This window comes from Falco cherrug, chromosome 20 (genome assembly GCF_023634085.1).
Source record: "Falco cherrug isolate bFalChe1 chromosome 20, bFalChe1.pri, whole genome shotgun sequence".
In the NCBI taxonomy this organism is placed as follows: Eukaryota; Metazoa; Chordata; class Aves; order Falconiformes; family Falconidae; genus Falco; species Falco cherrug.
The window spans coordinates 6015802-6037605 of NC_073716.1; the positions used below are offsets into that span (position 1 = coordinate 6015802).

Sequence of the window (21804 nt, forward strand, 5' to 3'; positions counted from 1 at the left end):
AGGGGCCTCTCTCACGCAACAGATCACCATTCCAGCCTCAAAACGGATGGGCCAAAACTGACTGCACATCTCCCGTCAGGCCTTCCAGGCAGGGAAGTCTGTTGTGAGATGCCTCAGGAGTTTAAAGAAGGGATTTGACTGAGTCTGTGGTTGATTGGGAGGCTGGGTCCTCAGAACTTTCTACTCAGAAGTCCCAGCCCTTACTCTCGATGCACTGCTGCCTTCTGCAGGCGCCCTGAGGGGATCAAACTGCTCACCCAGATGAAAAACTGGTCCAGGTTTCACACTGGTGAGCTACAACAGAGCTAACCTGCGTGACGTGGCGTGGAGCTCATGGCCAGCGCACCAGGCCAACCCTCTACCACCACCTCTGTGAGAAACCGCTGCTGCAGGCACAGCTCCGCAAATCCTGACACTGAGTATGAACTTCCCTTCCACCGCCGTGCAAACCCGGGCAGGAGAAAGCCCCTTGCAGCGTGCCGACCCCCTGCGAGTGGCATCTGCCTGCCAGAGGGGGTGCCTGGAGAAATGCAACGTGCTGTCCTGCCTGTTCACCACGGTACTGGCCTCACTGGATGGAGAATGAAGCTAAGGTTGTTCACATCTGTTTCCTGTTTCTTGGAGCTGACCAGTCTTCCCAGCGGGGCTGAGCTCCTCACCATCAGACGGCGCTTGGTGGGAGCGGGAAGCGCGAAGCCGCTCTGGCACCTTGGCCACGAGCTAGCACACCTGCCCGACTCACAGCCGCAGCTGGAGGCTGACGTCTGTCAGGGTGGAACTGTGGTGGTTCGCTCTCTGCTGGGACCACCTGCACGTGGTAAGACAGCCTGGGGCACGTGGCGTTGACATGCCCGACCCCAGAACAGCAAACAGCGATCCCTCTGCTGATGGATTCGGCATTGGACAGGACGCTTCCCACCTTGGTCGCAATTCAGAAGCTCAGTGTCTCCTGACAGCTGAGACACCCCAGGGTATTCCCCAGCCTCCAGGCGTTGCCCCCCCCCTGGACACAGCTCCCTGCAGGTCCTTTGTGAGATCGACCAGCCACCCGGGGATGTCTCGGATGCTTGGGAGTACACCGCATGGCTCCTGGTGCCTCCGCGTAGGCAGCTGAGTCCCTCTGTGCCTGCAAAGGACCAGGGAGCTTCAGATGTGAAAGCCCTTTTCCCCATCAGTGCTATTCAGTAGGAAGTCCCTTGTTTTCTTAGGAAATCCCTGCTTTTCAGTACTTTGTCTCCCTGAAATTGGTTCACCTTGGCTCATCAGATTCCCCTGGGGATGGTGATGGGGGCAGGACCATGAGGGCCAGCTGGTTCCCCAACTCTCACACTGTTCTCTGTCCCTTGCAGGTCCCTTGCGCTAGGTCAGCAGTACAGCTCCCTGGGGTCCCAGCCCATCCTCTGCGGCTCCATCCCTGGCCTTGTCCCCAAGCAGCTCCGCTTCTGCCGCAACTACATTGAGATCATGCCCAGCGTGGCCGAAGGGGTGAAACTGGGCATCCAGGAGTGCCAGCACCAGTTCCGGGGCCGCCGCTGGAACTGCACCACCATCGATGACAGCCTGGCCATCTTCGGGCCGGTCCTGGACAAAGGTAAACAGCAAAGCTGGGGAGCTGCAGGGGAACGTGTTCACCAGGGTGGGTTGAGCTGTCACATACTTGGCTTTTGGGTGCACCACGAATGTCCTACTAAGAACACACTGGGGGAAGAGCCTGATGTCCTAGCCTTCAACCCTAATTTCTCCAATTTCTTTTTTCCAGTATTTTCGGTGTGTTACATCAAAAGGGATGATGAGGGAGGGGGTCTGTGCCCGTCCCACAAGCAATCACTAAGGTCAGGTAGGATAAGGTACAGGAAGGGGAAGGTCCAGCCCCATGCATGTTCACATGTTCTGGAATCATGGGCTCCATCATCCCTGCACAGGGCACACAGCAGCGCTTCCAAACAACAAGGTCCAGCAGAAAGGACAGGGGTTGGGGTCAAATTCCTTGGGGTCAAGGCAATCCCTTTGAAGCCCACTGCCTACCCCAGGAGGCCAGTAGGAGGAAGTCTCCCCACCAGTGAGAAGCCATGGTTGAAATCCATGGTCCTGATCAGGCTTAGCTGAACATCTTTTCACAGATGAGCTCCAAAAGTCAGGGCTGGGAACAAAAAGAGGGAGAATAAATGCATTTTCTCTCCCCAAACACGCATGCGTGCTACTCTTCATACCTCCTCCTGAAAGACCACCTTCCTAGACCCACTGGCATGGATCAGGTACACTGGAAGCGCGTTGATGAGGCACAATAAAGTGGGATGTCCAGTGAGGTCACAGCCTGGGCATGACAAGGGGAAAAGGGCGATGCTGGGCCCCAAGCCAGCTGGGCACCAGCACCACCAGCCTGCAGTCAAATATGGCCTGAAAGGAGGGTGCTGTGCAGGACTCGGGTGCCAGATAATCCCACATCTCAGATGACCAGTTAGCAAACCAAGCCCTTAGCATCCCATGAAACTGAACCAAAAGGTGGATAAAAAACTCCTGTTCTCTCCTTCCTACCCCATCCCGTGGATTTTGTTGACTCCAGGTGGAGTTTGGCACAAGGGACACCCACAGGTAACGTCTTGCTGTCACAGCCAAAACCATCTCCAAAGCCTGGCTTCATGGGCATGGGCATGCACTGAGTCTCTGCAGCCCAGGGAAGCCTGTTATTGAAAATAAATTATTCTTCCCAGTGACAGTTTGGAAACGGGAATCCTATGGTACAGCCTTTAAGAAATTGGAGAAATTAGGGCTGAAAGCCAGGACATTAGAGTATTTCCCAATAGTCTCCTAGAGTGTGCATATGTCCTGGTGAATCCTTCTTATAAAGCTATAATATTCTGCATATAAACAGTTCATGGTATTTTTTTCAAGTTTCAGCCTTCCAATAACGGTACAGTTTCCTGAAACATCCATAGTATGTGAAAATTACTCATTTGGGTTAAAGTGCAATTCTTTGCAGAAATCAGGTTTGTGAAGTCATATTAGAGATATAATAGGGTTATATATATAATATATATATAACAGAGATTATATATATATATAAAAATATATAAAATAGAGTTAATAGGGACCAAGAGAGTCAACTCGCCTCTGTTTTTGGGGTAGCTGCTCTATTTACTATCAAGTAACTTGTCATCGAGGCTTGCCACACTGTTACTTGCTCCCTAATAAAAGCATGTCCTAAACTTCATCGCTTACAAGATCAGAAAGTTTTAATTTTCTTAAAATCTATCATAAAAATTTTAAACACACCGTGAAAGAACTGTTAGAGCATTCAGGCACTGAAAATCTATCACCACCATTTCTGTCAACTTAAAAACTGGATTTGAACCATCCTCCCCATAATGAGCAAACTGAACTTTGAATTTATGAAGAATATTTTAAGATTCTTTCGGCTGCGGGGACTACAGCAAAACCTCATGTGTGGACATGCCTCAACATTTCCATGCACTCAAGCTGACAAAGTAAAATATCATCCGTAGCTCTGAAACCCTTCTGACAGATGGGGGAAAATTACCGAACACATTTGTTATACAACTTTCCCAATCAAAGCATGATGCATCAATAGTCTCCCAGACAGTACTGCCAGGCAATTATCTTGAAAAATATATTATTCCCATGTCTCACTAACCTGTAAGTAGAACAGTTAAAAATAAACAGTATCATCTGCAAACTGTGATACATCAAAGTCCAACCCATTTGATTGTGGTTATTATTTACATTTTTTAAATGTGTTAATGTCTTTTCACTGCTGCCTTGAAAATTAACGGCAGAGACGGGAGGGGACTCATCCCATCTACGCAGCAATGAGTGATGCTACGAAAGCCTTTGCGCTTCCCAGTCTGCAGCGTGAGTACTCCACCTTTCAGCCACTGCTTTCTCAGCTGAAGGAAGAGAGAACGTGGGCAACCAAAAGGCTTTTGTCCTGCCCCAGTAGATCTCGTTAGCCGTGATGAGCCCGGGGACCAACGCCGCTCATTGCCGAGGGGGCTGTGGATAGGGTTACTGGACACTTCTGTTGCCTTCATAGCATCGCCTTCTCCAGGCTGTTGTCCCACCTTCCTTAGATGCAGCAACAACAGAAATCAAAAGTTTTGAGCCCATAACCCGGAACACAGATCCACGATCAGCGTTGGGTGCATTTTTTGACATCTGGCCCAGCCCTGAGCGTCTGTGGCAGCTGTTGCTGCGTTCCCTGCTTGTTGACTTCCAGGACACATGGAGGGGTGCAGCCCCACAAACTAGGACTCAAACGAAGACGACAATCACTCTTGCAGCTTGCATTGTGCATTAGGCCAACATACATTAAACACTAAGCCCCAAATAGCCAGGATTTAAGCCAGGATAACTACCTGGATGAAGTCACCTCTTAAGTATCAAAGAGCAACATTTAGGTTAATCTCCTCTACTGCTCCCTTAGATAGATTTAAGCTATTTTGGAAAAAAACTTCAAAGGTGTAGTTCTCCCTACAATAGCACAGAAAATAATTTCTAATAGAGCCTGAAAGGAAATTGAGGATAATTTCATTTTAAAGGAGCTGCAAAAATGTTAATCACAGTTGCTTCCATTCAAGGAGAGCTTAGTCTGAAGTGCAACGCGGTGTGGGAAAACAACGGAGCCATTTGTGGTGGTTCAGCTGGGCAGAGCCTCCCGTGGCACCCGTGTTCAAGCCTCTCCCGGTTCCTCCTGGGCACATCATCCAGGCGACAAGCACTGGTATCAGTGTGGAAGCACAGGGCATCCCTCCCTGAAACAGTCCAAGGGATTCCTGCCCCCAGGCCTTCCCACAGCCTCCCATCACATCCCCATCCCATTTCTCTTCCCCCCGTCACCATATGACTACAGTCTCTCCTTTCACAGTCTCTTGCGTGGCTTCAAATTCATGGCAAAGCGATAAACAGCGAAGGCAGCACAGCGAAAGCCCCGGGGAGCTGAAGTGCTCCTGTCGGGAGCTGCTGAACACCGACCCTGGCTGAGGCTCTGCCTCGACCGACCCAGTTTCCTCCCACGGCCTCTACTCAAAGTTCAGCCTCATGAGGTTTTTGCCATAAAACCTGTGGCAGCCGTAGCTGGCGAGGCTTTGGTTTCCTAGGGCCACTGATTATCTTCCTGTAAGTTTTCTTTTTTGCATGTCTTTTTTTTTTTAACCTGGGCTAAGAAAAAAAACCAAAAAAACCAACAACCAAAAACCAACCCCAAAACATGGGGTAAGATCATGTTTTTACAAGCAAATTCCCTGAGATGATTTATACTGCAGGTGTGCAGTCTGGGACAAGGAGGGAAGAAAAACCTGCTTTTCCCCCTCTCTCTTCTCCTTCCTTTTTCTTTTTAAAATAAGGTCAGTTCCTACTAAAAGCCAATATCTCTTCCAGCCAAGTCCTGCCCCAAAGCCAAGGCTGAGCCAACAGCCAGGTGAGTCGCTGCTGCTCCGGGAGGACGAGTGATGGCCGTTCTCTGGTTGGGGATAAAGTCCACCACTTTGGTTAAAGCACAGCACCCAGAAAGAGCGCACGAGGCAGGAAGACCCCACAGGCGTCTGCAGACCAACTCCTGGGACAGGGAAGAGGTCTCTGAGCCACAGGCAGGGCTGGATCTGCAGGAGCCTTAGCCAGCTCATACGTTTCCCCACGTCTGAGGTGGTGGGGGAACCACTCTTCCCCTGCCGCCTCCTCACACCGCAGCCGCCCTTCACTCAGTCTCCTTCTCCAGGAAGACGCCGCTGGCTCTCAGAAGGGTCCCCCTCCGCCCTGCTCGGGTCCCAGCCTCTTGCCAGCAGCACCAGCCTGCGCAGCATCTCGTGGTGCATGGCTGCCAGGAGCGTGACGGCAGCGGGGCCAGGTGCAGGACAGGCAGCTGGGCCTGGGCTGCCTTTGGGGGTCCTTGTGTGCTCGGCTAAGCCCCTGACACGAACTGTGAAAAGGCAGACCCGCACCGAGATAACCCATGGCTTTTCTCAGCCATGACACTTGCAGTCATTTGCATCTAAACAGGGGTGTGTGGGATCAGGGGCCGTCTTGATATAAACTCAGCAGCTTAAAGGGAGGGGGAGGGAAAGGAGAGAGGGAGAGAGAAAAATAAGCTTATACCGATGAGAAAGAGCTAAGCTTCCTCCCCTACTGTGAGGCAGGGCGAGCGATACCATCCCAGCGCCGCAGTCATTTCAAATCGCTGCAGCATTCACACGCCCTTTAGCCATTCTGATCCGGTGGCGGGGGGCTGGGGAGCGCCATCAATAGGGATTTCCCAGCCGGGCTGGCGGGATTGGAGGGTGACGGCAGGACAGGGGAACATTGCCCCGTTGCTACGAGGTGCTCCTGGGGAATGCCAGTGCTCTGTGCCGTGGGTACGCTGGCCGGCGGAAACATTCTGCATTATGCTGGTAATACAGTGTGACACCGCGGGAACAATGGCAAATTGAGTGTCCCAGCAGGTAACGGGCCTGGCTGGGAGACAGTCGCAGTGGTGCACTGTCAAGACGGCTCTAATCCTCCCTCGCCAGCCCCTCCCCTGGTTCTGGGAACGCTGCTCCCGCATTTCATCTCTGGGAAATTCTCCCGGCTCCTCGCCCAGACCCGGGGGAGAATTTCAAGGCAAGGCGTTTGTGTGTGCAGCTCGCTGCCCCCCGCCCCGGCACCGCGCAGAGAGCGCGCTGGGCAGACATGGGGTGCTGGGGGGCAGCTGCAGAGGGGTGCAGCCCCCCCGGGGTGGTCTGCATCGTGCCTCTGCCCAGCCATACCAGTGCCAGCCCCGGCTCAGCTCCTGCCCTGGCATCCGCGCCCTGTGCAGGGACTCACAGACCTACAGAACGTGCCACGACTCTCCACCCCGCGCCCAACGCTTTTCACCCCCTCCCCAGGACGGAAAGCAAAGGCACATCAGCAAGGAGAGTGGCTCGTGTCCTCCCCCTCTGCCCCCGAGCTGTCCTGGTCTGAGGCCAGAAGGGCTCACTAGCTCTCTAATCTGATCTGCTTTAGATCATAGGCCACCCAAATAGCCTTTGTCAGGCTGAAACACTCCAGTTGGAGCAGTGATCTTCAGCCGGTGGCTCGTAGCCCCCACTGGTCCCAGTGTAAGCTGCTGGCGAGAAGATACCCAAGGAAAACCTCTGTAGGTAGAGGCTGGATCTCTGCTGGCATATTGGAGGTGGGAAGGGCAAGGAGGGAAGAGTCTGAATTAAAAGAAAGTGAAAACCACAGCACGGTGCCACCGGCAGAGAGAGCAGCTCTGGGTCAGGATCACGTTTGGCACTTGGATCCAAGCTCCCCACGCTGCAGCAGAGGACAGATGCGCGTTTCGGCAGTTGGCACATACCCGTGAGCTGCCTCTATCATTGCCTGCATGGCCTGAAATCAGCTCAGCCTGAGATGCCCGATTTTTGGAAGCCAGAGCCCACCTCCGTGGAGGAGACTGCAGGCCAAGGAGCAAGACCTGCTGCAACGAAGGCTTCCCCAGGGCACGAGGCACGAGCAGGTGAGGGACGCATGGGGCAGCTGAGAAGACTGTTCACGGCTCCTGCTCTGGAAGAGGGGATGGTCTCCACGGTCATCGCTGGTCTGAGCCAGCAGACTCACCCACCCCTGCCCGCCCACTTCCAAAGGCGACGCCAGCAGCACCTGATCCAAAAAGTCTTCATTAAAAAATTAATAACTTTTTGCTTTTTAATGAGATGATGCTGAAGGAGGTTGGGCAGGAAAACAGAAGTGTTATGTTGACTGATAATCCCATTCTCTGTCTATTCCCAGCCACGCGAGAATCTGCCTTCGTCCACGCCATCGCGTCGGCAGGGGTGGCCTTTGCCGTAACCCGCTCCTGCGCCGAGGGCACGTCCACGATCTGCGGCTGTGACTCCCATCACAAAGGACCTCCAGGAGATGGCTGGAAATGGGGGGGATGCAGCGAGGATGCCGACTTTGGTGTGCTGGTGTCCCGCGAATTCGCAGATGCCCGAGAGAACCGGCCGGACGCCCGCTCGGCCATGAACAGACACAACAATGAGGCTGGCAGGACGGTGAGTGCCCGGTGGGTCCGGAGCTGGTCATCCACGCCTGTGTGGACAGCCCAGCGTGGCTCCCCCGAGGTAACGGGGCCCCCACAATGCCCGGGCGGGAGCTTTCTAGGATTATTTTCCAGGCCACAGCATTTCCACTCTCAACAAACAGACGGGTGGGGGTTAAGAATTGCTAAACCATGCCTTGCTTCCAGCTCAAACATCTCCCCAGGCAGCACGTACAAACCCAACCCAACCGCCCAAGCACCCAGGTCAACAGCAAAGGGGACTCTCCTCCCAAGCTCTCCTTCCTGCACGCTCCCCCTTCCAACAGTGCCCTGCCCGGTGATTTGTGGGACGAGGTGACAGTCATCGGTCCCTTCCAACTGAAATACTCTTACTCTGTTCTTGCTGCCAGCAGATACCTGGGCCACCGCCCGCTCCAGGTCATTTGCAAACCCAGCGCACTGTAACCAGGTCGCAGCAAGACCTTTCAAACAGCGCCTGAAGCAAACACCAGATGCCCCTTTTCCATACGGCAGCAGTGGAAGGGTAGAAGCTTGAACTTGTTAACAACTGACAGCCTCCTGTAAAAAAATCACCACAAACTCTAGTAACTTTAACAAAAATCAGTGATTATTTTGCTCAGGCACAGAGGAGGTTGCTGGGGAAGGGAAAGCACCATGTCCTTAGATTCACGAGTTCATTTACTTGCTAGTGCAAACGGACTTGGGCCATAAAACGGAGGGTTGTCAGCAAAGTTAGGAAGAGGGGATCAGTCTGCATCCACGTGTGGGAGACATCCTCCAACCTGCAAATTCCGTGGGCTCCGATTGCCCACACACTCAACAGGGAGGGCCCCGCTGAAGGGATCAGACCTTGGCATTAGATGAGATTGGGTTGGAAGGGTGGTTAGAGCAGCTGCCCACCTCAGTCGTGTTCTTCTGGCACTGGGTCTGGCTAGAGATGGTTCCGCCACACCCCAAAGCCCCCCTGCATTTACAACTGGCCTGCGCTTCCCAGACCAAGCTCAGATCAGACATTTACATCCAGGTAGTGAGGGCACGTGGCTGAAAGCAAGCGCTGGGCATCATAAACTGCTGCTGACCACCTCGTTCTCTCTCCCCCGGACAGACCATCCTGGACCACATGCACCTGAAGTGTAAGTGCCACGGTCTCTCGGGAAGCTGCGAGGTCAAGACCTGCTGGTGGGCCCAGCCCGATTTTCGGGCCATTGGTGACTACCTGAAGGATAAATACGACAGCGCCTCTGAGATGGTGGTTGAAAAGCACCGAGAATCTCGGGGATGGGTAGAAACTCTTAGGGCCAAGTATGCTCTTTTCAAGCCGCCAACGGAGCGGGATCTGGTCTACTATGAGAACTCCCCCAATTTTTGTGAGCCAAACCCAGAGACGGGCTCCTTTGGGACCAGGGACAGAACATGCAATGTCACCTCCCACGGGATTGACGGTTGCGATCTGCTGTGCTGCGGTCGTGGCCACAACACCAGGACTGAGAAGCGGAAGGAGAAGTGTCACTGCATCTTCCACTGGTGCTGCTATGTGAGCTGCCAGGAGTGCATACGTGTCTACGACGTCCACACTTGCAAGTAAACGCAGGTAGGTCTCCAGCTGATGGGAGGTTGCTCCAGAGTAGGGCCAAGGGGTCCATCAACCCTGTGACCAGCCCCCACGTGGTGGCCTCACGCTTCAGAGGATGGCACAAAAAAATCTGGATGCCCGTGGCCAGGGCAGACACCCTCACACAGCCAGCACCAGCGCCGCAGAGGCTTCCGGCATCCCACCCACACACGGCAGCCCGAGGCTGGACCTGGCACGGCAGACACGGCACGTCACTGACCTGCTGACTTCTCTCAGGCTGTTTGGCATGGCAGGCGGCCTGGGGAGGAGCAGGGATAGCAGGAGCCCAAGCGAGGCATGGCACACCGGTCACTGCGCTGCCAGCACAGCACGCACAGAGCTTCGGCTCTGTCCTCCTCCAGAGGTCTGGCCCATGTAGATGCTAATACAGGGGGTTGAGGTGGAAATCAATTTTACACAGTGAAAAGTGAGCAAATACAGGCTCCTCTGCCTGCTGGCATGGCCATCCTGGTCCCAGCAGCTGTGGTGAGCAGGAGCCAGCTCCCCACACCAGCCACGTTCCTTCCCTGCCGCTCCAAGGAGATGAAGTTGGAGAAACAAACCTGTTGGAGCACGCCAACGGAGCCTTACAGCCAGTCTCTCCCTTCACCTCCCCTTTGCCCTCCCCACTCCCCATAGCTCCAGATCAGCTCCTAGAATCGCCCCGAGGATGGCAGGGAAGCAGAGCCCAGGGCACCAGCGGAGCGCAGGCAGACGCAGCACTACTCCGGCAGCCTCCTCGCCGTGCAGCTGCCCAAGATTGTTACGGATCTGGGCAGATCCACCCAGTTGATGCACCTATTTACTAAGTGTTCCCTAACATGATTTATATCCCAGAGAGAGCTCAGAGCATTTCCCTGGCGACGGGTACCCGCCAAGCCAGCTGCTACAGCAGCTCTGAGCATCAGTAACAGACGGGGAGAGAAGCCACGACAAGAAGTTCCTGTTCAAGCCATCTCATCAGCCTCCCCCCATCAGACAAACGTGCTTAAACCATCCAGCGAGAGAGGCAAGGGTGGACGGGGAAGGGAAACCTTTACCCAACAGCACGATCCCAGGCAGACCTTTTCCTTCCCGTTGGATTTCTCAAGTCAGCAGCTAATCCTTCACAAAGGGCCCACATCAAGCACAGAGGCCCCGTGCCGTCAGCAGGGATTTGGGCCCCAGGTGTAGCCACACACATCCCACGACCCATCTCAGTGCAGAAGAATCAGCGTTCATCCTTCCACCTGCTCCCCAGGCCACATCCCCCTCCTTGACCACATGCCCCCTCGTTCTGGGTTCATGTTTTCAGGACACACTGACCTTTGAAATTAAAAAAATATTCTCTCCACCCTGGTGGGCTCCTCCACTGACAATGAGGACCGATAACCACGTACCAACAGCACTTCTCATGCATCAGCGATTTTACACAGAAATACATCCAAACCGGTAAAGCTGTGTCTTCTGCTGCACTCACTTTTTCGTCCATGGGAAAGAGCAGTACAGGGCACTGCAAAGAGCAATAACATGGGTGACAGGCCCCTCACGTGGAGCACAGGATACGGCCATGTCACTCGTACCTCCAGCTGGAGAGAATCTGAGCAAAATTCTCGGTCCCTCCTTTGCTGAGCATGATGAAGAGCTCCTGGGTTCGTGCAGCCCATGAGGCATCCGCTTTCTAAAATTAAAGATCACAGCAGAGCTCTAAGAAACCTCCCCGATCCAGAAATAAGCCGTCTTCTGATATGCATTCTATTTAAAAGTATATATTAAATTCTGTGTCTGGAAAGACTCCCGAGTATCTGACTTTAAAAAAAAAAATCCCTTTTTTGTTTGTTTGTTTGTTTTTTTAATCAAGAAAAGGTATTTAATATTAAATAGAACATTTATTGCCTTGTAATTATTTTACTGTAGCCAGGTATTCTAGCACTGAATGGAAGATCTTTTTCCATCAATCTGCTGTATCCAAAGTTTTGTATAAAGTTGTAGAGGTCGATTTTTTTTTTATTTTATATTCAGAAAATTTGTCTTTTTATAAGCATTATTTATTATACAATGTATATACTTGAGTTAACTAAGATTATATATTATATAAATATATATATTTGGAGAAAAATATATTTCAACTTGCATTTTTTTTGTGGTACGTCATTAAAGAGAAGGTAAAAAACCCAAAAAGATGCCCTCGCCAGCTTGTGTGGTTTGCCTCTGAAGGTCCTTGAGGTCCTGCTGAATGGCTACGGGAGCGGTGGCTCATCATTCAGCTACTTATGCACAGCCATAAGTCACACGAATGCAAGAGGACGGATGGTAAATGTAGCAAAGAGAGGAGATTTTACAGCCAAATACTAAGATTGTTATTTATAGAGCGCCAACGCACAGTGCGCATACACCACAGATTACTGAACCGAACAGGCTGTAGCCTTCACATCTGCCCCCACCAGTGCACTCGCTGTCACTGAACCACCTTCCAATGCTTTGGACAGACCCAGATGTAAATTTTCGCATATAAAAACATCTCCCGTCCACAAATAATTTCATGGGCATTTCTGCAACATCTTCCGTATGTTAACAATGCTTTGAAGCGCACAGTTTTTCACGGTACTGGCCTCAAATATAGCTATCTGAAGGGTAAAAAAACCCCAACAAGTCTCACAAAGGAGCAGCTGGGGGTGTTCAGCCCGGAGAGGAGGGGGCTCAGGGGGGACCTGATCGCTCCCTACAGCTGCCTGGCAGGGGGCTGCAGGCAGGGGGGTCGGTCTCTGCTCCCAGGTAACAAGGGACAGGACAAGAGGGAGCAGCCTCAGGTTGTGCCAGGGGAGGTTTAGATTGGATGTCGGGAAAAATTTCTTCACCAAAAGGGTGGCCAAGCACCGGAACCGGCTGCCCAGGGAGGTGGTGGGGACACCATCCCTGCGGGTCTTTAAAAACCACATAGACGTGGTGCTTGGGGACACGGTTTAGTGATGGACTTGGCTGTGCTGGGTTAACGGTCAGACCTGGTGATCTCACAGGTCTTTTCCAACCTAAATGACACTCTGTTTCTCCACTGATCCCCAACGTGCACACAAAGCAATTACATCGGCCTTCTTGCCGAGTGCTGCCTGAAACATCGCGCTGCTTGTGCCACCTTCTACCAGAGGGCAGCAGCGACACCTCCGAAGTTACACAAGCACCCACCATCGTCGCTAACAAACCGGACGACCAAACAGTCCAGGCTCACACGGCGTTTTGAGCTGAACAGCTTCATGAGTGGAAGCTATCTCTGGCTGGCCGTCAGCCCAAGCCTCTCCCCACCGCCCTGCCCTCCATCCCCGCCAAACCCATCCCAACACTTTGAAACACGCTTTTTGGTTACTGACTCCATTTTAGACACAGTTGCATTTCTGGAAGGTTCAGAAAAAAGCTGCAGCAGGGTAAGGAAGGGGATGAAGGATTCGGCCCTTACCGTTTAAAGTAATAGCGTTCTCATTATGAAGATGCTCTTGCCCAGACAGCGCGTCGTAGAGATGTGGTGGGAAGGTGCTACCAGGAGTCATTCTCATCTGTCACCTGCAGGAAACATCTTGGATGGAGAGCTCAGAATAGGCTGGAACAAGGTGGGATGTCGCACCCAACAGTCAGCCCTGGTTTTCCAACACAGTCTCCTTCAAGTGTGACAAACCTAAACTCGCACGCACACACACACGTACATCTCTGGGGCTTCCTCAGCACTGCAAGGTCTAGAGAACTCCAGAACAGGTGGGACCAGAGGTCTTCTCAGCCAGCTCCTTCAGTACTACCTGTGGTCAAGCTATTCAGGCTGGGGATATATCCAATTCATCCACGCTTAGGTACAAACCGAGCATCCCTCTGGCCATCAGCAGCCTGCGAACAGCTTTGCTATCTTCATGCCATACATCCTCCCTCCATAGACGCACCTCTGTTCAGCTAGCACCAAAGACACAGATGTCTCCCAGATCATCACAAGTAGTTGTGCTTTTTATTGAATCCATTGAATGTGCAATTAAACCAGATATTTATTCATCAGTATAGTTCTGGACAAAGACACAGTAAAGTTTACATCATTTATTCTGAAATATAAGTTAACGTGTGCTGCTGTCACTAGGACTAGCAGAAGAAAGGAACAAATAAATTCACAAGATCATACACAAAATTAGAGGGAATAATAACCACTGGGACTCGCAATGTCATCACAATGCAACAGCACTGTCAAATGAAAAGAAACCTGAGTGGAGTGACTAAAATACCCCAACTCTGTGAGTACGCACTAAGGACTACAGTACCTTCACCTCTGGGCCTGAAAGAATGTGAAGCACCCTCTTTTCCCTGGGTTGGGTACAAGTTGCTAGCCCTTAGCAGCATGCCTGGTCAGGTTTAGGAAGCTACACTGAACTAAGATCTCATAAATGGCTTTGATTTCATGCCCCACCAAATTGAGGTATGTTCCGTGAACCTTATTAAACGTGTGGAGCCAAAGAACGAGAGGGGAGTAGCCTCATGCAGTCATTGTCGACAGCATCTCACTGACACGAGATGACTATTGGGGAAGGACCACATAGCAAAGTTTGGTACATTCCTTTATTTCAGTGCAAAAACATGGCGATACATCTCTCATGCATCTGCAGAGCTTGGCTTCCTCTCTGTTTAAGGAGGAATTTCAACCTTTGGTAACATGGCAGAAAAATGGGATATAATGAGGCTGGCTAATACCAAAGCTGCCATCTACATCACACTCATGAAGAGCTTTCAGGCTGGAATCAGCACCTCTAAAACTTCGTTGAATTAACAACAAGTTTTAACGTCTTAAATACTGGATTTGGAAGTTCCCTCTACTCTGATCAACATATTTCCCTGCCTTCTTCCAGTCCCTAATGCCATTAGCCAGTCCCTCTTCCTCAGGTGACAAAATACCTGAATGTAAGAGAAAGCAGGTATTAATTAGCATCTAGGCAGTTCTGGAGCTGCATTATTGTGGGCACTGTCTTTAGGCTATCAGCCTGGCTCAATATTCAGTGAGGCATTGGACGGCATAACAAGATACCGTTCATCAGATCAGGGTAAGACCGAGTAGTACTTTAATTTGCCTTCACCACAGACTGTCAGGTTTTACTCCTATCGTAGCAACTGGATGCTGGACACAAGTGAGCGTTAGCTTCAAGACTTACAGGACATTTCCCCCATGCTAAAATCAAATGAGAACGCAGCCTCGCCTGCACAGAGACAGAAGCACAGTGTTCTAGAAGACACTTCCACATGACATCAGTATATTAAAGACAAAGAATAAAGATACTGTATTGCACTAAACATGCAGATTTCACATTGGGTTCTTGGAAACAGGGGAGCATTTCACTTTGTCCAGTGTGTTGAACACAGAAGAGTAAAGATCCCAGTTTATATTCTCCAGGTTGGTCACTTTTCCAGCTGTTGATCTTGCACTTGGTCCACCTTCAGTCTAGGGAAGGAACTCTTGCAAAAGAAGCCAAATTCATCAAGAAAGCATGCACATGTATAAAAGCATCAAGCACACACTGGAACCCACTCACATGTAGCCAGGATAGATACTGTTGTGAGTTTCCCCAGCACAGGTACTGCCCTACATGTATTAGAAAGTCATTTTCTAGGAGATGCCACTGTCAAGACTGGGCTCAACTATTCCCTGTGACACCTACAGGGGAAAGAGTAGGACATCCTTCTCTCAGACAGGAGAAATACAAGAAACCAAAGTTCCAGATTTTAGATAAACAGCTGGATTTTAACTCTAGCAGAATCTCTTCTGATTTACTTCAGTTAAAGAAAGCTAAATTGCAGTACAATATCTCATAAAATTTTAAAGAGTCACAGGTAAATTAAGAAAAGCAGAGAGTCCAGGCATGCAGGTTCTCAAAGTCTTCAGGACCTCCCCCCTTCCCAAAACAACCAGCATATAGCTGTAAGGAGAACTGATCTGATAATACAGTCCTGTAAATACAGGAGGGGCCAACAATGAGATCAGATACACTACACTGCAGCTTCCCCTCAAAGAAATGCTTGCTCCTGAGCAGACAGGAGAGTTTTAAACAATCCTTTAAAATGAAACTACTTACGTTCCTTCTTCTTTCAGAAGAGCCAAGAATTTTTTCACCCGATACTCAGGATCCATCTAAACACGAAAAAAAACAGATCTCCATCAGCATGATGCAGTCTTCCAAGGAGCCCAAGAAGAAAATGAGGCCAAAGACAGCTGGAGGTACGTGTGTGTGTTTGCTCTGCCTGTGCCTTGGCCAGGCCAGAGATCAGCCTGCTCATCCAGAAGTCCTGCAAGCCAAGCAGTGCAGATACAGCACAGCACCAAGAGAAAAAAACGATTAGCACAGGCTTAGCGTGCTCCCATAGCTGGGAGATGAGCCAGACTGGAAACGTACACAAGGATTTCTATCAGGGACTTCTGTTTTCATGGCAATATGCACGCTAGCTTCACCCCACGCTGCCAATTCTAGTCTGGCTCTGGACAAGCCAGGTCCAGTTTGTGTCTGCTTCTATCTGCCCCTTTCCAGAGCTGGGGCAGCAGATTACAGAGTCAGGAGTAGAAGGGACTGAAGGTGTCCTCAATTTTTCCAAAATCTTCCTTACCCGTTACAGCTCCAGTAGCACAGCACCAGAGGAAAGAAGCTGCGCGTGGGGGATCAGCACACAAGGGAAAGCTGAATCGTAGCACAAGGCTTCCAGAACTTGCAGTACCAACTTCTGCTGCGGCTCCATCAACCAGGAACACCCCCTAAAGATCAGTCCTGCCTCTCCCCCACCACTGAGACAGAGACAACAGAGAAGTGGGGGCTTAGATGCCAGCTGGGGTTAAACCATGACACTGCTGGGCTCAAAAAGTTGTGTTCAGTGGCATGAAGTCCAACTGAGGACCAGTCACTAGCAGTACACCAGGCATCCGTATGGGAGCCAGTACCATTTAACCTCTTTATTAACAATCGGGATTTGGGGACAGAGCGCACCCTCAGCAAGTTTGTAAATGACACAGAATTGGGAGGTATGTTTTATGCACTTGATGCTGCTGCTGTCACTCAGAGACCCAGACCAAAACAAATCTCATGCAGTTCAACAAAGGGAAATGCAAAGTCTTCCACCTAGGCAAGAACAACTCCATGCACCAGTACAGGCTGGGGGACAACTGGCTGGAGAGTGACTTTGCAGAAAAGGACCTGAGGGCCCTGGAGGACAAGCTGAATGTGAACCAGCAATGGGCCCTTGCAACAAAGATGGCCAACAGCATCCTGGGCTTCATCAGGGGGAACGTTGCTACCAGATCAAGGGAGATTATTTTTCCCCTCTTCTCAGCGGCAACACCTGGAAGAAAGTGTCCAGTTTGAGGCTCCCCAGTACAAGAGAGACAGTGACATATCAGAGAGTCCAGCAAAGGGTCACACGGATGATTAAAGGTCTTAAGCATGTGTCATACAAAGAGAGGCTGTGAGAGGTAAGATTGGTTAGTGTGGAGTAGAGAAGACTTGGGACTGAGGAGGGAAGGGTGACTCTTAGCAATGTGTGTAATACCTGACGGGAGGGCAAAGAAGAGAGCCACCCTTCTGAGTGGTGCCCATTGACAGGGCAGGAGGTCACAGGTTCCATTCCATTGCAAGGGTCGTCACACACTGTTAGGGACTGCCCACGGATGTTATGGAATCTCCATCCTTGGAGGTAGTCAAGACCCAACTGGCTCTGAACAACCTGTTCTAGTTGATCATGCTTGGTCAGAGCAGAGGGTTGGACCAGACAAAGATTAAAAAAAAATGCTATGGGTGTAATTAGCAGAGTGTACCTGTTTAGCACCTTCCTGCTCTCTGTGACATTCATCCAAAGAGAAGGTGGTCATGAACAGTTTACCCTAGAGAACCAGGTATCACCTGCAGCTAGACAAAGTGCTCACTGCAAGTCCTGGACAGGAGGCTCAAAAGTGGCTGAAACCTTAAGTTACATGGACAGTCAAAGCAAGCCTGGGAACCAGAGCTGCCAAGGCCAAGCTCAAGCAAAAATAATTGCCAGTGCACTCTCTCAACAACCTTCAGGCAGCCTGTAAAAGAAAGGGATTTGAGGAAAGGGACAAAATACATTTGGTCTTTGACCATGAATAGAAAAGTACATCCGAGAGGGATTCCTGGCCTTCCCAGATAAGACACATGGCATTTTCGTAGATAGCAGCAGTAAAGATGCCTACTTCCGAAAGGACTTCTTCAGAAGAGTTACTCAAGTGTCAGCCCACCAAATTCTGAGATCTGACTTCTCATTTATGGTCCAAACTTACAGACCGATTCTCCATGTGAAAGGTCGAAGAGCTGGGCAAATGAAATGCCAAGAAGTGGACCTTGCTGGCAACAGTCTGAAACGCCAACTTCATCCATTCCTGCTGGAGCTGGAAAGGCCCGAGTCCCACCAAATGCTGATGTCAAACAGGGTGGTTGAGAAGCCTGTAAACATCTACACATACGCTTTCTAAAAGTCTGAATTGGATTAGATAATGTCCTGAGGTCCTTTCCAACAAGAATGATTCTATGATCTAAGATCTTGAGCAGTCTGCAAATCCAACAAAACAGTGAAAGGCAGCCCGACGGTTGGAGCAACAGCAACTCACTACTTAAAATACTTGCACTCCATACAGAATCACTGCTGCGGGCCAACGGCAAAATCCATACACGCATAGCTGATGTTCATGCTGCCAGGCACGCCAACACCAACAGCCTACGGCATGGAACAGTGGGTGAAGAATCAAGATGCTTTTTGCAGAGTCCACAAAACCAGGCAATTTAGTCAGTAAAGAAAGAATCCTTCACATCTCAGATTGACCCAAGGAACCATGAACACCGAAGTGGAGCAAGACATGACTTCTGGCCATTGGTGGAAAGCCCAAAGCTGCTGGAAAAGAAGGTCACACAGAACAGTCAAAGGGCCTGGCTTATTCTAAGATTACTTCCCTCACTGACTGACACAGGGAACAAGAATACTATCTACCTGCAAAGGAGATGGTCCTGTTACAAGGGCCTTGGTGAAACCTTAGGGAAGCGTGGAAGAGCATCGCAATCAGGAAATAACACACCAAAGGACCAGTCAGATAGTTCTTTTTAAAAAGCCAACATGATCCGAGATGGATAAATGCAAACAAACGTAGTTTCATTCCTAGAAAACCTGTACTAGTGCCACCAGATGAAATTCAGACTTGCTAATGCCAGGATTCTGCTCCCCAAATCCAAGATGCTGCCTCCCCACCACTTTTCACTCACACATAATAAAGTGGCCATGGTAAGACACTTTGTCCACAATCTGTACTGACAGTTTCTACACTCTTTGGGAGGAACAGCATTTATCTGCAGGTACAATATCTTGCCCAAAAGACTAAAGCAGGAAGCTGAAAGGCAACAAAGAGGCAAATTTGATCAAAAAGCGTATTAAAAAAATGCAGGCACAAAACCAGAAGTCACATCAGCCCTGAAAGGAGAAGTCTGTGTCAATACAGTGCAAAGAGGAAGCAGGTTCAGGACTCTTGAACCAACCCTCTAGTGCCCTATGAAAGGAGAAATGCTGCTGTCAAACTCGATGACAGAAGTTCTAGAACAGCGTGGAGACTGATGCTATGACACAGCTCAGACAGGTGGCAAGAAAATGATTGTTCCTTTCTAGGTAATGCAGTACCCTCAGGACACGCCTGGGAGCCCTGAGGAAAAAAGGCAGCTGAAAAGACTTCACTAATCTTCAGTTCAGAGAAGAGGAGATACTCTGCCAAGATGTGCACGCCCTTGGATAGTACCGTACTTCTGTAAACCTGTCATAAAATCCAAACTCTTAGTACGTCCAGACACAGCATTTAAAATAATATAGGCAATATTATATGATGACCTTTCAAAATAAGTTCCCATGTAAGTTAAAATACATTACAAACAGCTTAGATTACCTGAAGTTTTATTTATGCTAAGCAGAAGTTACCAAATCAGGAAATCCTGGAGGTGCAAAAAGGGCCTTTCTGGAAAGCTGCCTGGCTCATTCAGGTTCCTGCCCCAAGGAGGAGAGGCCTTGGGTTTTGGAGTGTTGCCAGCAATGTCCAAGAGCAAGACAGGCAGACAAAACAAGCAGAAGAAACCAGCCCCTAGCTGTGGAAAAAAGGCAGCTCATGTACCCAGCAGCACCCCAGGGTAGGGTCCCAGCACCAGGGCAGGGTGAAGCTAGCAGGGCACCGGTGGTCCGTGTACTGCAGCCAAGGATAACTAAACTTTTCTGGATTCATGTGGCAAATCATGAGTGTATCCATTCATCAAAGACTTCTTTTTGAACAAGAACATAACATCATTCCAGGACACTCAATGTATACAAGACAACCAAAGTATGCGACACTAAATACGAGTTCTCTGACATTAAAGAAGGCCAGAAATAGCAATAAACATAGTTTGAGGAAAATTAAGCTGCCAAAAAGCGTGGGTTTAAAAGGCTCACAAACAAGGTAACAAAGCAACCCAAGATACCAGGGCAATGCAGTGGTTCACGGTAGGCCAAGAACAGATTTTGATAGACTGGTTCAGCCTGAAACAAACTGAAAGTCATTTGAACAGCTTAAAAATACCCACATATAGCATATACTGGGTTTACTAGTGTAATAAAACAAAAAACGCAGATTCAGTAATGGCAGAGAAAGGAACAAGGTCATGTTTTTTGCAAAGAATTCATTCACCATGGGATCTAATCAGTTGAATTTTGAGAAATTTCATACATCGCTTGGAATTTTTAAGGGATTTTTAGATTCAAACCTCTTTCTAAAAAGCTATGGTCTAGCTCAGAGAAAAAGGGAACTAGCCTTAGACGTCTCATTTGGTGATATTCTGCTTTCCTGTAAAAGCTAGCCAAAACAGATATCACTGTGGTCTTTCAGTGCATTCAGAGATGAGTGTTCTCCTATTCTGTGAGAGCCTGTACTGCAGATCAGCAGACGGAGTCACGCAAACACCTCTAACCTTTTGGAACAATCTTCATATTTAGCTTCCATACACTATCGCCTATGCTATCACACAATTACCTGAATTGACCGTAATAACGTAAGTCACCTTGCTACCAACCATCCACGTACAGAAGCAATAGTGGCTTATCAATCACCTATCTCGGCAGTAGCAGCCCTTCATTGCACAGCTGTTCAATTTTTGTCAGAAATGACACAGGGTCGCAGCCCTGCCTGTCTTCTCCCAGCCTGACTGGTCATGGACTCATCTACAAAACGGTGGCCCGGTTTAAATAAATAAATAAATAAATAAAAGGCATAAGACCAGTTTGCCTGTCTGCACAGTCTAGGGCAGCATGAAGACTTCCCACCTACAGCATCGCAGGTGTGCAGCCACAGGCCAATGCTGTGAACAGGGCCAGGGTCAGCATTTCCACCCACGCTCCCCATTCAGAGCTGTCCGTAATTTACATAACCTTCACCCTTCAGGTTAGAAAAGAACACCACAAAGCAGCAAAAGAAAATATCCCGTGCCAGAAGGAGGAATCCATTGTCAAGGCTAAGTGAAATGGACTGCACCAGAGCCAGGCAGTCCCTGGAGGCCTGCACCCCTTGAACACACTTAATACATGTGAGCTATGACTTACTGACTTGCCTGTAGGTATGGAATTAAAAGCCAAGGAAGAAGAGGAAAAAGTAATCTAGATAAATGACTTTATTCCCTGAGGTGACATCCAGTCAGAGCACATCCTTAGTGCTGTGCAAGTTTTAACAGAATTGTGAATAGTGAACAGAGGGATACATGACTTATATGCTGCTAAACTACATGCCTCTTAGCTTATGCTCAGCCTCTCCTAGGAAGATCTAAGGACAGTTCACTCAGCTGCACTAAATCCATTTGATGTGAAAAGAGAGGGTGCGCGAGGGGGGGAAGGACTCAGAAGGGCGCTGAAATGTCAGCCGTGGAGGATTAGGGCTGCATGCTACACCCTCTCATTTTTAGCATGCATATACTGTCGAGCACAAGCTTGATGGCTGGCTTGCAGGCATAGATGATCGGTGCGGGGGAGGGTTAAGAGCTACATATTTCTACCCTCTGCAATTATTTTCTTTAAAGTGCTGAAAGTGGAAAATAAAGAGAAGAGCAGCTGAACAGCCTGACAGATTTATTTTCTTCAGGGAAAGAGCACATACACCTGCACAGGC

The 21804-nt window shown here is 49.8% G+C and overlaps 2 protein-coding genes across 7 annotated transcripts in view; one reads left to right on the top strand and one right to left on the bottom strand.

Moving 5' to 3' along the window:
* The window catches only part of WNT3 (Wnt family member 3), a 37611-nt gene extending 26139 nt beyond the window's left edge, over window positions 1-11472 (top strand). The window contains exons 2-4 of the mRNA XM_005446982.3: window positions 1350-1591; window positions 7765-8030; window positions 9144-11472. Of these exons, the coding sequence (XP_005447039.1) occupies window positions 1350-1591; window positions 7765-8030; window positions 9144-9623 (988 nt within the window). The 3' untranslated portion in view covers window positions 9624-11472. The remainder of the gene's footprint in view (window positions 1-1349; window positions 1592-7764; window positions 8031-9143) is intronic.
* Window positions 11473-13592: 2120 nt separating this feature from the next.
* The window catches only part of NSF (N-ethylmaleimide sensitive factor, vesicle fusing ATPase), a 75203-nt gene continuing 66991 nt past the window's right edge, over window positions 13593-21804 (bottom strand). For 4 of the 6 annotated variants that reach the window (XM_055697516.1, XM_055697519.1, XM_055697514.1 and 1 more), the window contains exons 20-21: window positions 15719-15774; window positions 13593-15101 (exon numbers count right to left, since the gene is read on the bottom strand). In XM_055697516.1, the coding sequence (XP_055553491.1) occupies window positions 15083-15101; window positions 15719-15774 (75 nt within the window). In that variant the 3' untranslated portion in view covers window positions 13593-15082. Of the gene's footprint in view, window positions 15301-15718; window positions 15775-21804 lie in introns of all 6 variants that reach the window. The other 2 variants (XM_055697517.1, XM_055697515.1) reach the window with 1 other exon arrangement.